The 18619-nt window shown below is 34.5% G+C and overlaps 1 protein-coding gene and 1 pseudogene across 2 annotated transcripts in view; both read left to right on the top strand.

Annotated features, from left to right (window-relative positions):
- The window catches only part of LOC143235787 (sterol regulatory element-binding protein cleavage-activating protein-like), a 120583-nt gene extending 120011 nt beyond the window's left edge, over positions 1-572 (top strand). The window contains exon 33 of the mRNA XM_076473988.1: positions 96-572. Coding sequence (XP_076330103.1) covers positions 96-275 — 180 coding nt within the window. The 3' untranslated portion in view covers positions 276-572. The remainder of the gene's footprint in view (positions 1-95) is intronic.
- A 6010-nt stretch (positions 573-6582) lies between these two features.
- Positions 6583-18619, top strand: part of LOC143235786 (sterol regulatory element-binding protein cleavage-activating protein-like) — a 78235-nt pseudogene continuing 66198 nt past the window's right edge. Inside the window, exon 1 of the transcript XR_013019370.1 lies at positions 6583-6914. The product of XR_013019370.1 is annotated as a sterol regulatory element-binding protein cleavage-activating protein-like (transcript). The remainder of the gene's footprint in view (positions 6915-18619) is intronic.

The raw sequence follows: 18619 nt of genomic DNA, 5'->3' as shown, positions 1-18619 counted from the left end.
TTCATTCACACTGGGGTGTAAAAATCTTGATAAATGTATTTGCTTCTTTATTTTTGTATCTGTTATGCATCACAGCTTTTATTTAATTTTTCCAGGACCACCTGGTACTCTGGGATGTAAATCATGGTGAACCACTGAGAATTGTGATGTTAGGGTCTGGGAGCCAGGGTGTTTGTGTGAAACAACTCAGAGTTGCAGATCGAGCAGTGGTGTGCGACTTTGGCCATCAGCTGTGTGTTATTCATTTTCCTGGTATTACAGAGAAAACTGAATAAACACCTCACAACTGATGTGTCCAAGGTGAAGAAAATTTTAGTTAGTTGAATAACTAACTTTAGTCTTTAATCAGTCAGTAGGGGGTTTGTGGCACATTCACCATGCTTATTTGAAAGTCTGGTAGTAAGTTTGAAGGTTGAAACTGTTGTCAGAAAGAACCTTCTACAGTACAGTAACTTCTCTGTAAACACCAAGAACTCAGCCAGGTTGGACTATAGTAGTGTAAATGTTCTGAATGTATTGCTAACATACTTTAATATTGTAAATTTTAAATGTGGCCAAGAAAGAAAAAAAGTATATAAAAATGAAATATTCAATGTGTTTAATTGGTGTTTGTGTATTGTGTGCATGTATGAAGTTATGCCTAGCCACACAATATCATAGGTAAAACAGTGCTAAACCTTACTCTGAAAACTGAATATTACATATAGAATCAGTTCTAAATCACACTGTAGAAACCTATGTTTATACTGAAACCTCGAGTACTTTAATTTTCCCCATTTGTATATCCTAAAAATTATTTTACCTGTAACCTATCATTCGTTAATACAACATAAATGTAGACTTGAAATTCAGTTATCATATATTGACCATCAAGATGGATGTTTTTTAAACTGAAATTAAAGCTGTCACTTATTTTAATGAAAATACATTTTAATTTTTCTAACGTGTGTTGTTTATTACACTAGAAGACACTGTAGGTTTTTTTGTTAATGTAAATTTTATAGTAACTGAAAACTGAATATAAGGATGGAACTCATTGAAAAATAAACCAGTAATAATAGTGGTATTAAATTAATATGACAAAAGTAAAACGTGTATTAGTGTTATTGAACATGTCTGATACATATAAACCAGTAATAATAGTGGTATTAAATTAATATGACAAAGTAAAACGTGTATTAGTGTTATTGAACATGTCTGATACATGTTTTAACACATAAAACACCTTGATGAGTTTCTGTAAATCGTGGTGAACATACACTGGAAATTTTATTTTCTAAACGAGCAGTTTTTAACAAAAAATATTTTTTGTAATCTGTAGTGAAGTAGATTGTAGTTTACAAAATGTGTTTAGCTTATTTATGTGTCACATGCACCTCATGAAAAATTCTAGTCTAGGCATTCTAGAACTTTATAATTGTATTTAGTCTGTAGTAGAATTTTTTTATATTTATGTCAGGAAGTTACAGCTTGATGGTTGTTTTATAATGTAAATATTTCTGTGTTACTGTCTTATCTCAAATTTACCCCCAAAACATATTAGTTTTACAGTAGTAAACTGACAAATAAATATTTATAATAATAAAGAAGATGGACCAGTGTCCTTTTTAAACACATTGAATAATTCGTATCATACTTACAAATCAATGTTCGTCAATTTTCTATTGTTTTAGCTTAAACATATAACAGTTTAACTCATAAGCTTCAGAACTATTATTCAGTTGTCTCTGAAAGGTTTCTTTTTCATATTAGTTTCACAGGGGCAAAACAATTTGTTTTATTCATCTTACACTTAAAGTTTAAGAATCATGACATACAGTTAATCCTGATGTATTGTTATATACTTTCATAGATTATTCTCAATAAAAGTTAACTTGGCCAGACCAGTAGATGTGCCATTCATATTTCTATTAATTGCTTGTTTATAAATACAACAAACTTCCAAGCTTTGTGTATATGTTATACAAGTTACGTCCTGTCAGCTATCTTGTGATTGGCTGGTATTATATAATGCGTCGTAGTTTTGCTTTACTGTGATGAGTATTATGTGATATCACAAACAAAAGTCGCAACTGGATTACAGTTTACTGAAGCCAGGCTACAGTAAGAAAATGACCAATATCTGCACCTAGTGCTATTTCCAATAGTTGTCAGCTGTCTTGTTTATTTATTTTCTTAACACAATTAATCTAAGATAAGGTATTGTGTATTTTGAAAGTATGTTTGATCAGTGTTGTTTATAGCTCTAAACTTACGCTTATTTCAACAGGCGTTACGTTGACATGAAAATGAAATGGACATTAATAACAGCATATGCATGTACTTTAAGATATAAAAAACCTACGTCTAAGCTTTATATTTTTAAACAGTTTGTTCACTGTAATACTAATGGGTTTTGTCAGTGTCACTAAATTCAAGTCCAACGAAGGAAACACAATAGAAGAAATTGTGCTAATTAATTTGAGGCCTTGAAAAACAATGATATGCAAGTGTTAATAAGAAATGGGTAAGTAGTGTATAAAACTAGGGACATGTGAAGTTCAGTTTTAATGTGAACTTAACCCATAATCTTTGAAATAACAGTTTATTAAATAACCTAGCACGGAAGTGTAGGTTAATGATAATTTATGTACATTTTTTGCCGTTTTTAACATGAATTATGTGATAGTGATTTATTTTATACAACATTCCCTGGTGTGTGGTCGTTTACTGCTGATATTTTTGTTTTTGAAACTGTAATCCAAGGTGAATAAAGATATTGAAACTTGACTCACTGAAAATACGTTCAATTTCTGAAATGCCACTTAGAGCTGTAATCACTAGAATTGAAACATAGCAAGTCACAAGTTGATAGACATTTAGATTTCTAATACACTATTCAGCCGTGACAAACAACTGATTCTAAGATCGTATGTTTTTATAAAGTATTTAATTGTGATATATAGCGTACTTTATTTTTCGAACTGTTTTTTTTTGTATGTAGGATTAACAAGTGATCATTTTAAGTTTGTGTTAAGAGCTGGTTTTGATTTTCGTAATAAAACTGTAAACATGACTTCTAATATTATAATTAACATTTTAACTCTTTACATATTCAATACAATCTAAAGTAGTGCATGTATTTAACTCTTTACGTATTCAATACAATCTAAAGTAGTGCATGTATTTAACTCTTTACGTATTCAATACAATCTAAAGTAGTACATGTATTTAACTCTTTACGTATTCAATACAATTTAAAGTAGTACATGTATTTAACTCTACGTATTCAATACAATTTAAAGTAGTACATGTATTTAACTCTACGTATTCAATACAATCTAAAGTGGTACATGTATTTAACTCTGCGTATTCAATACAATCTAAAGTAGTACATGTATTTAACTCTTTACGTATTCAATACAATCTAAAGTGGTACATGTATTTATCTCTTTACGTATTCATTACAATCTAAAGTGGTACATGTATTTAACTCTACGTATTCAATACAATCTAAAGTAGTACATGTATTTAACTCTTTACGTATTCAATACAATTTAAAGTAGTACATGTATTTAACTCTTTACGTATTCAATACAATCTAACGTGGTACATGTATTTAACTCTTTACGTATTCAATACAATCTAAAGTAGTACATGTATTTAACTCTTTACGTATTCAATACAATCTAAAGTAGTACATGTATTTAACTCTTTACGTATTCAATACAATTTAAAGTAGTACATGTATTTAACTCTACGTATTCAATACAACCTAAAGTAGTACATGTATTTAACTCTTTACGTATTCAATACAATCTAAAGTGGTACATGTATTTAACTCTACGTATTCAATACAATCTAAAGTGGTACATGTATTTAACTCTTTACGTATTCAATACAACCTAAAGTAGTACATGTATTTAACTCTTTACGTATTCAATACAATCTAAAGTGGTACATGTATTTAACTCTACGTATTCAATACAAGCTAAAGTGGTACATGTATTTAACTCTTTACGTATTCAATACAATCTAAAGTGGTACATGTATTTAACTCTTTACGTATTCAATACAATCTAAAGTAGTACATGTATTTAACTCTTTACGTATTCAATACAATCTAAAGTAGTACATGTATTTAACTCTTTACGTATTCAATACAATCTAAAGTAGTACATGTGTACACTTTTCCACTATTTCTGAGGCTCGGCATGGCTAGGTAGGTTAAGTCTTTCGACTCGTTATCCGAGGGTCGCGGGTTCGAATTCTCCTTCCCCCAAACATTCTCGCTCTTTTAGTGGTGGGGGCGTTATAATGTTACGATCAATTCCCACTATTCGTTAGTAAAAGACCTGGTGGTGGGAGGTGGTCTTACACTTCAAAATTTGGGACTGCTAGCGCAGATACCCCTCTTGTGGCTTTGCGCGAAATTGTAAAACAAAAACAGCTTTTAGAGGAAACCGACTTTTTAATTTTTATTTTTTAATTAGATAATAAAAGTTTATTTATATTTTGTGAATAATGTAATAAAAGTTAAAATATTAATTTTGGCTTTTTTTTGCGTATTTTAGCCCGACCCCATGACACTGGGGTCACGGTTTTTTGGTTTTTTTTTGTAAAAGATTACAATGTTCAGTTAATAGATTTTTTTTCCCATTTTTGGATTGATCTTAACATTTTCTGTTCCAGGTAATAAGTACAAAATACTGGAGTAAAAACACATGCAAGTGATTGTCACAAAATCGAATGCTTAGAATATGAAAAAGTCAAGGACAATGACTGTAGAAACAAACGTGTTCAAAACTACCAAAAGACCGGTAGAAGTTCAAAGTTCTCTGAAATCGTATCAGAATCACAAAAGAAGATATCATTGTTTTTTGTTCCGCTCCATCTACATCATCACTCGCGATGTTAATCAAAACTAATGAACAGACAGTAGAAGTAGAAACTCATTCAAACTCTCAAGAAATCAGTTTCACCCAGTTTTGACAAAAGTCGAAAGCACTGTTTCAAAAGAGGCACGCGATTTTCAGGAAGAAACCTTTGGAAAAGGTAGAACCTCTAATGGTAAATTCTGATTCGACCAGTGACGTTTCAGAAGATGATCAAATGAAACTATTCGGAAAGAGCGGTCGGTAGAGAAAGCTAATGGTTGTAAATTTGCTGGTCCACAACAACCAAAACTTTCTAAATTCCCATGTCGGATTATATACGAGATTCGCCAACCATTTCAAGCTCACTTGTATATAGAGTTCTCATGGGTACCTTATCATAAAGAATCAGAAACTTGTTACCCTTGTGAGAAGTTTGCTCCAAAATCTTGTGAGATATTCACATTTGTTAAATAGTCAAAACCTAAAAGATTGCAAAAACACTTAAAGTGAAAGTTACCAAAATTCAATGCATGGATCCGTTTGAAAGCAACAGAAATTCATCAGAGCTCTGTGCTAGTTCATACCAAAAAATAATGCTAGCATGGATCAGTTTGAAAACAACAGAAATTCATCAGAGCTCTGTGCTAGTTCAAACCAAAAAACAATAAAGTGCAACTGAGCAGACTTTCACAAGTGATAGAAACACTCGTTTTCTTACTAAGCAAAACATTGCCGTTAGGGCTGATCGTCTTAATGTATGTGATTCTTCTGATTCGTGGGAATTTTCTTGAACATTTTCACCTGTTGAGTTAAGGATTTTTCACGGTTTAAGGAAAAGTTCATAGAGCTTGTTGGTCGACATAAACAATGGTCGAGTGGGATATTCAAAATGAAATTTTGAATCTGGTTGCGATAAACGTGAGACAATTAATAACGGATGAAGTACAATCCAGTGGTTTTTATTCCGTCATCACAGATGAAACCATGGATATCTGTCGTGACGAGTAACTTTCTGCCTTATCTAGGTTTTAGAAGGTGTCATTGAAAAAGAGGTTTAAGGCTTCTTCTTGACGAAATCTCAAGCCCTTTTTGAATTGATTACAGAAGCTTTCGTGTAACAAGGTCTCGATGTTTCTTTGATAGTTGGCCGATGATACGACGGCCCTAGTAACATGAAAGGTGAACATGCTGGTCTTCAAGTCTAATCAAAACTGTGGCCCCAAGATCAATTTATGTCCATTATTTTGGTCACTTGCCGTTCAAAAAACTCTAAAAAAAACTCAATCACTCTAGGAACAATACAATCAGTTTGTTCTTTTGTCGCGGGAAGTTCCAAGCGTCACCAAAGTTTTCAGGAAATTCAAAAAGTCGCAGAAAGAAATTCCATTGTACTTCAGTCTCAGAGTGACACCTGCTGGGTCTTAAGACATGCAGCCTTGAAGAAACGTATTGAAACTACAATTCTCGCCCTTCTTAAAATTATTTCAAATGATCCCAGCACTTGGGCCACAGGTAGAGGTCTCTTAGTGTCAATCTGTAACTCAGAATTCATCTTTACTCTCCTAGTCTTGGAAAAAATTTAAGTGAAACTTCATCTTTGTAAATTTACCTTCAATCAGAAAAAAAAGAATGTCTTTTTGACGAAAAAATCTACGACAATCAACAACCTTAAATCACTAAAAACAAACGAAAATTTTCGAAGCAATGGGACGAGATCACAAGTTTGATGAAAGACATAAAAGAAATAATTATTAAAGAACAAGGCATCAGTTTCACAGAAGTGTCCATTCCTCGTCCTCGCCGCCGTATACCAACAGAACGTGCCTTTGAAGCTGGATTTGCATCAGCTACTGCAGATTTCGATAGTCCAACCTCTTATGCAAGAGACGCCATTTTCTTTCCCAGTGTTGAAGCTTTTAAAGAGCAAATTCAATCTCGTTTTGATGAAAATTATCAAAATATTCTTTGCAGTCCTCTCTGTCATAATGTAACCAGTACAGATGATGTCTCATTACTTTGTGACTTCTATGGAATCAATTATCTTCAGAAAGAAAGATTGTGGTTGGTCTTCTCGGTCAAGAAAAACAAAATCCCCTTTTGTCTTGAGGGTATAATTATAATATGTCAAAATAGATTTATGAGCATGGCATCTCTCAACTTATTCTCAGTTGGCTCATATATTCAGCCACATCCTATTCTGCTGAAATATCATTCTCTGCTTTACGTCAAATCAAAACTTACGATTTACCATTGAACAAGAAAGATTATCTCAAGCCATCATTTTAAATATTGAACAGGAAAAGACAAATTTTGTGATATAAAACAACATGGAAGAAATTATCAATGCTTTTGCTCATCAGAAAAATCGTGAAACTTGTTGTTTATTTGAATTTTATTTGTTCTTGTGTTATGTGCGTTAAAAAAGTAAAACCAATGAACAATTTATGATTACGGTTTTTGATTCTTAATAACAAAGACATTGTTACTTTTTCGGAGGAGTCAGAGTACTGACCCTCAAGTTGGGAAATCTGCCCTGCGGGCCTGAATATAACACTACTGTCTGTTGTTTCGCAGGATATGGATGAGTATTCACCAAGCTAGGTATGTAGGTTCATTAGGTGCATGCGGAGTACATACAAATTTTCAGTTTTACAGTTTTTATGGGCATGTTTTACCCCTGTGTATGGATCTTCACCAAATTTGGTTTGGAGGTCCATGGGGAGACACGTGCAAATTTGCAGTTTTACATTCTGCGATGTGAAGTTTTGATGAGGGCTTTTCTTGTTTTAACAGTTACACATAAGTAGAAACAAGTTTTCATATCCTGAATTAACCTTTCATTAATCGTGAATTTACATAACTTCCGTTCAGGAGATGGGTACCAACTAGTATGAAATAAAAGGCATATATTCCAAAAGATTTGCTATTTTTCATAAGCCTAAATGAATTAGCAAGTGTCTTGTTTGCTGTGTGAAGAAGTAATGGGGTAATAGTATTTATACTTAATGAAAGAACGTGTACAGTGGAACGTTGACTTCATGATATTTGAATGTTTATTGTGTACTTCCTGTTCAGTCAAACAAGGTAGCATCTGATTGAATGATGATTCATACCTAATTATACCTTTTCATAAGACAATAATTTAGACCTGTATAATATATTTTTAAATACGGCATTGTATATTCGGTTCCTTAGTTTTGGAGTTGTTGTTTGTTTGTTCTCTGGGTAAATAATGTATAATGTTATTTCAACCGTTCTATTGTGGACGACCAATTGTTACCTTCATTAGGCTGGCTGGGATACTATTTGTACATGCAACTTGTTATAACAACACTTGTTATGGTGGGAACCGCTTCGATAAGCTAGCGAAGCATGATTATTTGTTGAATTTTGAAGTTTTTTAAATGATAGACTAGAGGGAACAGCAAGTCAATGTGTGTGTGTGTTTGTCGTATAGCAAAGCCACAAAGGGCTATCTGCTCAGCCCACCGTGGGGAATCGAACCCCTGATTTTAGCGTTGTAAATCCAGAGACATAACGCTATACTAGCGGGGGGCAGCAAGTCAATACCACCAACTCTTCGGCTACTTATATATTTGGATTTGACTGTTACTTCTATAATACATTTACGACCCCAAAGCGCAGAGTGCAATTTAATTTTGACTACAGAACACGAACCATGGAACAACATATCCGATAACTTTAATTTGGACCAAATTATATTTCTCAATACTTCCTGCAAAGGTAAAACAAAATACAACTTTTTAAAAAAAGGTTTAATATGAACATTTTCTTCCAAACCAAGTGAATTAAACGTAAAATCTTCGTGTTGTTGTAATGTGTTTCTGTTGGCTGGCTTTTTAATTATCTAGTGAAAATAATTCAATGTCCAGTCTATCTAATAATCAGAAATTCCGTCCAGGTTTCCTTCTGTATATATTTTATAAACTAATACTAAATTGTCTCCGCTACAACATTTATTTTCATTCATGTTTTTTATAGTTTCATTATTTTCACAACTATGATTTTAACTCGTGTGGCCTAAAACTCAAACAAGTCATGATTATATAGATTTATTTGATAAATAGGCCAGAAAAGGGAAAGTCACTTTATAAAATTAGGGTAATTGTTTATAAAACGACAGGGTATTTCATAATTAAATGTTTACTAATTTCGTTATTGTTCCCTTCGGAGTATAAATAAACTGTTTATTCGGTTTGATAATTACAGATTCCTCACGAAATTATTGGTTTATACAAGCCTACAAGTGGAATAAATTTGTCCACTTATAATGCAGCGACATCTGCCTTGATAAATCAAACAGCTTAGACTAACCTTGATAGCTTTTTTGCTCTGTGTAAATGAACCATTAAAGAGAACATTGTCAAATTGTTACATTGAAACTTGTATGAACTGTGATTTCACTCGGGCATGTTTAATACGAAATAACCAAATAGCTATACACATATCTAGGTTTTATTGATTGTTTGTTGCACAGATATAATGTTCCAAGAATGGGTTACCTGTTCTATTAAAATTCGTGCTTGATGTAAACTAAAGTAATTTAGAATCATTTGGACGGGCTGCAGTACTAAATAATCATTGATCCAGAGTTTGTTTTACGCTAATCGTACCTGTGTGGTCTTACGCTTCCACGAAGCAAACACGCCAGCGCTGTTTTAGAATTTTTTGTTTTGAATATGCCATAGGATATATAATATATATATATTAACGAATCTCATGGCTCGTCTTATAAGACCAGGAAATTAACATACTTAAACTTTATAATTTCAAAACAAAATTAAGATCACAAATCTTTTTCTGCAAAAATATCACTCTTTTCAAAGTATTATTTTTAGAGTATTATTTTATTTTTGGTCATAATAGTAGGTAATATTATACAGTGGTACCTCAGTGCTCGAACGACTCCCTTCTCGAACAATTCGGTTTTCGAACATATTGTTTGAGAAAAAAAATGTCTCAGTTGCCGAACATAAACTGGTTCCCAAACCAAGCTGTCGTGGCTCGAACCCCCGAAATAACCCAACTGATGAACCGAACGACCCTTCGACCATTTTCGGCCCACGCCAAGCTTGCCCAAAACATTTTACCCGCACCTGTCGCTCAGTCCACACCCCCGCTAAAATCTGCTGTGAACGTTCTCGTTTTTCTTTTTGTTGTTTTTCTAAATATTCTGATTAAATAAGCCACCATGGGGTCAAAGAAAGATAATGAAAGCAGCAAACCAAAAAGTAAAGTTGTTAGAGCCACAATAGAGGTGAAAAAAGATCTCATAGCGAAGTATGAGAGTGGTGTTCGCGTGTCTGACCTTGGTACACAGTTTGGTATGGTGAAGTCTACAGTCTGCACCATACTGAAAAAATAAAGAGGTCATCAAAGGAGCTGATGTTGTAAAAAGAGTGACAGTGCTTACGAAACAAAGATCACAAACAATGGAATAGGTAGAAAAACTGTTGTTGATTTGGGTAAACGAAAAACAGTTAGCTGGTCATAGCATTTCTGAGACTATCAGTTGTGAGAAAGCAAAACACACCTGGAACGAGTGCTGATACAAGTGATGCCTTTAAGGCTAGTAGGGGGTGGTTTGTAAAATTTAGGAAGAGAAGTGTCATACATAGTGTGGTGAGACATGGTGGCCAGTTCTAACAAAGACGCTGCTGATAAATTTGTAAGGGAATTTAAGGACTATGTAGAAGCTGAGGGTTTTATTCCCCAACAAGCGTTCAACTGTGATGAGACAATATCATATAAAGGACAGGCTAACTCTATTGTTATGTAGTAATGCAAGTGGGGACTTAAAAAACTTAAGCCTTTGCTTGTGTATCATTCTGAGTACCCGAGGATTATTAAGAAAAATAATGTCCTGAAAAGTAAACTAAATGTCATGTGGAGGGCTAATAGTAAAGCATGGGTAACCAGGCAATTTTTTATGGAGTGGGTCCATAAAGTGTTTGCCCCAAGTGTAACGAATTACCTCACGGAAAACAGTTGCCACTTAAGGCTTTTCTTGTGATAGACAATGCACCTGCTTACCCACCAAGCTTGGAGGACGGGTTGGTGGAGGGTACAGTTTCATTGCGGTGAAGCTCTTGCCCCCTAACACGACTCCTCTCATTCAGCCTGTGGATCAACAGATCATATCGAACTTTAAGAAACAAAACCCCAAAGCACTGTTTCAAAGTTGCTTTGAAGAGACCTCTGACACAAAATTAACCTTCAGAGAGTTCTGGAAAAATCACTTTAATACCCTCCATTGCTTGAGGATCATAGACAAAGCCTGGAGGGAGGTGTCTTTAAGGACCATGAACTTAGCCTGGAAGAAATTATGGCCAGACTCAGTAGCAGATAGATACTTTGAAGGCTTTGAGGCTGAGCCTGTTGTTAAGGATATTGTCTCATTAGGCAAGTGTATGGGCTTGAATGTGAGTGGTGATGATGTGGAGGAGTTGGTGGAAGACCACAACACTGAGCTCACCATGGAAGAACTCCAAGACCTTCAGAAGGAACAGCAACAGAAGGCAACTGAGGAAGTGTCTTCAGATGAGGAGGAGGGAAGGGAGGATGTTCCTAGTTCACTAATCAAGGAAATGTGTGGAAAATGGGGAGAGTTACAAAGTTTTGTGGAAAAATTTCACCCTGACAAAGCTATAGCAAACCGCAGCATAAACCTTTTCAATAACAATACCATGTCTTACTTCAAAAACATTTTAAAATGCAGGCAGAAACAAACCTCATTAGACAAGTTTTAGTGAGAAATAGATCCAGTGAATCTCAAGCAGGTTGTAGCGGTGCAAAGAGACAGAAATGAGAAAGAACCCCAGAAGGGTAGTTATATGACGTTTTTATGGAAGGTGACCCCTTCCAAACAATAATAACCCTCCTACTCTCCACATTCCTCACCACCTTTCACTTACGCCATCAGCTTTCCTCAGCACAGGTAAAGTGCAGTTAAATTTTCATTTATTGTTTTTTATTGTGTTTATAGTTTTTGTAGTTGACATGCAAGTATTATTATACAGGTATAAATAAGCAATATTTTTACTTTAAATGCTTCATAATGCGTAATTTTTGGAGGTCTATAACGGATTAATTTAATTCACAGTATTTCTTATGGGAAAAATTGATTCGGTTTTCGAACAGCCTTCTGGAACGGATTAAGTTCGAGAACCGCGGTACCACTGTATATGTTTATTATTTTCAGTCTTATTGTGATGTAATGATCACTAAAATTTTCTTTCCTTTCTACAGACAATAAAAACTTTTTTCTTTTTTTTTACGGTGAAGTGTTTACACTTGTGAATTTGGCGTCGAATTTGTCTCTTAGAATTATTTAAGGTTAAATGAATATTTTAGTGAGACCTGGTACCTAAGCGATTACCTTAATGAGACCCAGTATAAAGAGTTTTGTCTCAGAATTGGCATTAGTTTTGAATAAATTGCGGCTGAATGATTATCAGGTCTGGTCACCAAAGATTTTTCCTGAAAAGTGACAATGGTTTTGAGTTAGTCATGATCGAGTGATCAACCCTGTGAGGCCTAGCTGTTAATAACAGTTACAAGTAACAGCGGTTTTTAATTATGTTTTTTCTACCAATCACTTTTGTAATAGGCTACACAGGAGAGAAAGTTTGAAAAGGGATAAAGCTTTCCCAAGTCGGAATGTATGTATGTTGTATTTATTGTACATTGTGTTACATATGTTTTATCATTAGAATTTCCTAAACATTATATTAAAAAATAAAGAAAAGCTAAGTAGTATAGGTATATTCTTTTCCAACATCTGTGTACAACCAAACCCACTAAACCTCTGTGCAATATAAGAGCTCAATATAGTGGTTAGGGGCTCAGCAAGCAAATATATCGATAAATGTATATTAGGCCCCACAAGTAACTAAGATGGTAATATTCAGTAAAAACTATATATTAAGTATGTTAGGTCTTGTTTAAAGATCTCTTCGCGGTGATTCTAAAGTCCAGCGTTACTTCTAATTCATACGCAAGGTCTGTAACTTCGACGGATCACAAAGGTTACACAGAATAGATATATTTTCTAATGGTTGCTGCATCATTTCTGACTAATATAATATTTTTATATTCACAATGCATTCAACAATTGAAATACAGGAGAACATTATAAATGTTCTATTGTGATATATTTCATTGAAAATCGGCCATTTAGAGTCACGGGGAAATTTACCAACGAAAATTGTAATCTAATTAAAGACTACTTTTACCTTAATTTGAAGAATAGTAGTAAGATATCGTAGGCTGTGATAATATTACAAACTTGAATATTCTTATTTATGTAATGAAATATTTACTTGGATAAGGCTCTGGAATCTCACCATACAAACCGGTACTTAACACTGGACACGATTTATTTATTAATCGGTCAGTTTCTTCTAAATAGGACGGGTTTCGCCGGTTGCTAGGGGCCAGGGGCGTAGATCCTGGGGATGGGGGGATGGGGGGTATACATCCCTCCCATCATTTTAGGTAGGAGGTATGGTGCATACAATCATTCCCCCCCCCCTACAGTTTGGTCTGTTTACTTGTTTTATTGCATCACAGGCCTACAAATAGTGTGTTTGTTCTTGTGATTCTAGTGTTCTTACATAATTAGGCCTAGATGTAGGCTTTTTCAGTCGCCGAAATGTACATCTTTAATATAGGCGTGGCTTCTAAGCTTTTCGATCTAAGCGATAGTTCGTAAGTATCAGTCAGTAGGCCTAAGTATACATGCAAGTTTCGTGGCAACAAGATTACTCTGTGACTACATGTTTACAGCTTTCAGGTTCACGTAATCAGAGATTACCAATTTGCAAATTGAACAGTTCACAAAATCATCATTTTGCATCATCATGATGCAAAAATCATCCCCCCATCGGGTGAAAAAAATCTACGCCCCTGCTATATTATATTATATTATATTATATTATTTGATATAATCTAAAGGAAGATAGATGTTTGTGATTCGCCCCAAGCAGGGGCGTAGATTTTTTCACCCGATGGGGATGATTTTGCATCATGATGATGCAAAATGATGATTTTGTGAACTGTTCAATTTGCAAATTGGTAATCTCTGATTACGTGAACCTGAAAGCTGTAAACATGTAGTCACAGAGTAATATAATATAATATAATATAATATAATATAATATAATATAATATAATATAATATAATATAATATAATATAATACAATACAATACAATACAATACAATACAATACAATACAATACAATACAATACAATACAATACAATACAATACAATACAGTGGAGCGCCGTTAAGCCGCGGTATTTGGGGGGTCAACCTGCTTAACCGCGGCTTAAACCTTTGTAACTGAAAAGCCGAAGTCGCCAACAGCTTCGCCGAGGAGCCTCATCGGCGCCATTGCGTGATCATTATAATATTAATGTATAGACTATTCAGATACAATTGACAAGTGCCGTTTTAACACAAACGACCAATGCATTGCGATAGTTCGCTTTTCCCTGTAAAATTTCGTCTTCTCGTGTTACATGCGGGCCGCCATGTCAATATGATATGCTCACTATTAATTCAGAAACAGAAGTGATTTCTATTGGGTTTGTGGCCAATATTTATACAATTTCATAAAATATCGGATTATCGAATTAAAAATAATACTTTAATTATTGATTACTTTTTTCACGGATTTACCGCGGATTAACTTTAATGTATGGAGAGATGTGTTTCGGTAACAATGGCGGCCTCCATAAAGCTGACATAGAGAGCGGATAAGGTAGATTAACGGTCGATTTCTATTGTAATATATTTTATTTATTTCCCAAATTAAAGCAAATCCTTTTTAAATATCCCCTTGAAGTTATAAAGACAAGGAGGGTTGAGAAACTTTAAAAAGCCAGGTAGTAGATTTAATACATCAAACATTTTGGGACAAGACTTGCTACAGCAGTTTAAGCGATTTCGCGGTTTACTGGTCCGCGGTTTAATAGCGCTCCACTGTACATATATAATATGTATATATACATATATATATATAAGGAATCCAGTGAGCTTAGAAATAATGATTGGCATTGCTTTTGTTCATGCGCATTATGAGATGTTAGTGGATTTTGATGTAATTGTTGAAATATGTATTTAAAATATGAAAAAACGTCCCATCAGGTTAATTTTAATGTTAGATGTTTTATTTATTTGGTTACTTACAGCTGTTATTTTCTTCCTAATATAAAGTAAGTTTTATAACGGGCATTGCTTGTTTATTATAATCAATAGTATTGCTCGACTGTCCCTACAGTTGAAATCCTGGTTAAAAGTATCAATATTTTTGAGTTATTTACAACAAAATCATTACCCTTCTAATATCTGATCACTTGGAAGTGCCCCTTGAAAGTGTTAATAGTTTTGAGATATTTACGACCAATGTATTACCGTGAGGTCTGATCACTGGGAATGTCCTTTAAAGGAACAATGATTTTAAATTACTTGGAATAATACACGTTTAAGTAGTTTAGTAAACATGTTCAGCCTAATAAAGTAAGTACGAATTCTTTACATTTTTATAAAAATAACATGCACATTTCCGTTCTTAATAATTAGTCTAAAGAGGATACGACAGACTTCATTTTTAAAATATAAACTTCAAGTGATTGTTATAGTTTCAATCTTTGGGACAAAGTCGTCTGTTTTAAATATTTAAAAAAAAGTAACCTACAAATAAGTTGGTGGTTAGAGCGCTTGACACGTAATCTGTGGATTGCAAGATCGAAATCCGTCACCAAATATGCTCGTCCTTACAGATATGGGATTCTTATAAAGTGGCAGTCAATTTTGCTATTCATTACGAAAGAGTAGCATAAGAGTTGGCAGCGAGCGGTGTTAACTAGTTTCCTTCCTTTTGTTTTATCATATCACAATTAAGGACAGCTCTGAGAAAAATTCAAGAAACAAACTTATCAATACATTAATTACATTGATTTTCTGCTGTATATGGCAAAAAATCTAATTTACCTAACAGTATATGTTTTGTTCAAGCTTTCTGGGCCCAGCATGGCTAAGGTTAAGACACTCAACTCGTAATCTGAAGGTCCCGGGTTCGAATCTCCGCCACACCAAACATGCTAGCCTTTTCAGCCGTGGGAGTTGTAACGTAACGATCAATCCCACTATTCGTTGGTAAAAGCCTAGCCCAAGAGTTGGCGGTGGGTGGTGATGACTAGCTGCCTTACCTCTAGTCTTACACTGCTAAATTAGGGACGGCTAGTGCAGATAGCCCTCGTGTAGCTTTGCGCGAAATTGAAAACAAATGAATAAAAACAAACCAAGTTTTCTGAAATACATATAAAAACATAAGAGTATCGCTGAGAATCATATATGTATGTATATATATGTGTTTGTCCCACCGAGGGACACATATATATATACATATGGAAGATATAGTTTTCCAGTTATACCACAAAAATAGTGATGAAGTGATGAGTTACATATGTGGCAATTAAGTGCTGGTAAACTTGAGTTATAACACGTGACAAGTGCTGGGAAAGTTATTAGTTTCTTCACGTGGTAAACATTTATTTTTTAATAATTACTTGTTTGTAAGAAACATTGAAAAAATGACTTAAGTTTGATATTCGGTGGAGGTTGCTGAGTTCCTTAAGTTTGAAAAATAAAGTATCTATAAACTAGATACAAGACTTACGTCTTGAATTCTTTAGGATAATTTCTCGCGCTGAAGTTGTGGGATAAATTGATCTTTCATGTCTTTAGCTTAATATAAACAAAATATAAATATATATATCTATATATATTCGAGAAAAGACTGCACGTGTGATTCTGTGGACTATATTACATTAAAACGTTACCAGTTGAAGGTAAGTTATAAAACACCAGTATCGATATATATATATCGCAGTTTGTGAAATGATACTCATAGCTATACTTCATGACTTTTTCTACTGATTTTCCTTTTCCTGAGTCAATGTTTTGTTTGTTTGTTTTGGAATTTCGCACAAAGCTACTCGAGGGCTATCTGTGCTAGCCGTCCCTAATTTAGCAGTGTAAGACTAGAGGGAAGGCAGCTAGTCATCACCACCCACCGCCAACTCTTGGGCTACTCTTTTACCAACGAATAGTGGGATTGACCGTCACATTATAACGCCCCCACGGCTGGGAGGGCGAGCATGTTTGGCGCGACTCGGGCGCGAACACGCAACCCTCAGATTACGAAGCGCACGCCTTAACGCGCTAGGCCATGCCAGGCCCCTTTTTCTCAGCCCACCGAGGGGAATCGAATCCCTGATTTTAGCGTTGTAAATCCGGAGACATACCGCTGTACTAGCGGGGAGCATGTTTTGATGAGTTCCATGTTTTTTTTCAGCGGATAAATTGAAACATCTCCAAAAAAAGAGAACTTCCAGGAAGACAGTAAAAGAAAACTATTTCTGTTGTCCTACATATCCATTATATCTAGAGCAATTTCAATATCATAAAGGACATTTTATCTACAATATAATTCGTTTGGGCGAAATTGCGAAAACATAAAAAGGGGACATTGCGCCCACTATTAAAATGAAATTATTATTCCTTCAGTTCTGAAAGCCAATAGTGGAACAATAATTTCTCGACACTTTTAGAAAGGGAAATTTATTGTTGCGAAACTGTAGCTAGGCCTAAGTTTACATACAAAAAGTCGATATTTTGACTGTTTTCGGGGCTTTTCGCAAGAATAGGTGATATTGAATGTCAGTTTGAAGTGACAACTGATTTCAAAACGGAAATGTTTATCGTTGAAGCTGACAAAAACAAAGAGTTTGGCTTATTTTAAAAGGGATAAAAGCTTCAGGAAAGAAAGGATTCTAAAGTAACTGCGAGTTATCCTGAATAAAAAACGTTCTTGGGAAACACTTCAGTAACTGCGAGTCACACCTGGGAAAGTTAAGAGACATTAATTCCATTAAAAAACCTAAAACAAGACAAAAGCATAAAAATTCTAAAAGCAGATAAAGGTAACGCTATAGTCATAATGAACACGAATGAATACACCCAAAAAATGAAGAACATCCTATCAGACACGAACAAATTTAAACCAATACACACAAATCCAACAAAGACACACGAGACGCAACTGAACAAATTACTACTACAAATGAAAAAAGCCAACACAATTTCACAAACACTTTATTTCTACCTACGTAAAACCGACACACGCACACCACAAATATACGGCATCCCCCAACCTCATAAACCAGATTGTCCATTACGACCAATAATGTCCACATATGAATTGTTTAATTACAATCTTGGTAAATACATAGCATGGGCATTCTCCAAATATGTAACATCAGCCAGCTCATTCATCAAAGACTCTTTTAATTTCAAGTCTAATCTAAATCAACTTAATCATAAAGCCTTAACGGCCAGTTTCGATGTTACATCCCTCTTTACAGAAGTTCCAACTACTGAAGCCTGCAAGATAGCCTAATACTCTATATCCGGGACCCTAACCCAACTATAGACATTCCCAGTAACCAATTAGCAACCCTCATAGAATTCACCACGATAAAGACAAACTTCATGTTCAACAACCAAAACTATATACAAACAAATGGCCCAAGCATGGGCAACCCAGTATCACCAGTTCTAGCCAATATTTTTATGACACAAGTTGAAACACAAGCAATTAACACAGCATTACATCCACCACTATACTGGTACAGATATGTAGATGACACGGTTGCGGGATTCAAATCTACAGAA

Source organism: Tachypleus tridentatus, chromosome 12, assembly GCF_004210375.1.
Source record: "Tachypleus tridentatus isolate NWPU-2018 chromosome 12, ASM421037v1, whole genome shotgun sequence".
In the NCBI taxonomy this organism is placed as follows: Eukaryota; Metazoa; Arthropoda; class Merostomata; order Xiphosura; family Limulidae; genus Tachypleus; species Tachypleus tridentatus.
This window is presented reverse-complemented; position numbering and strand designations above follow the sequence as displayed.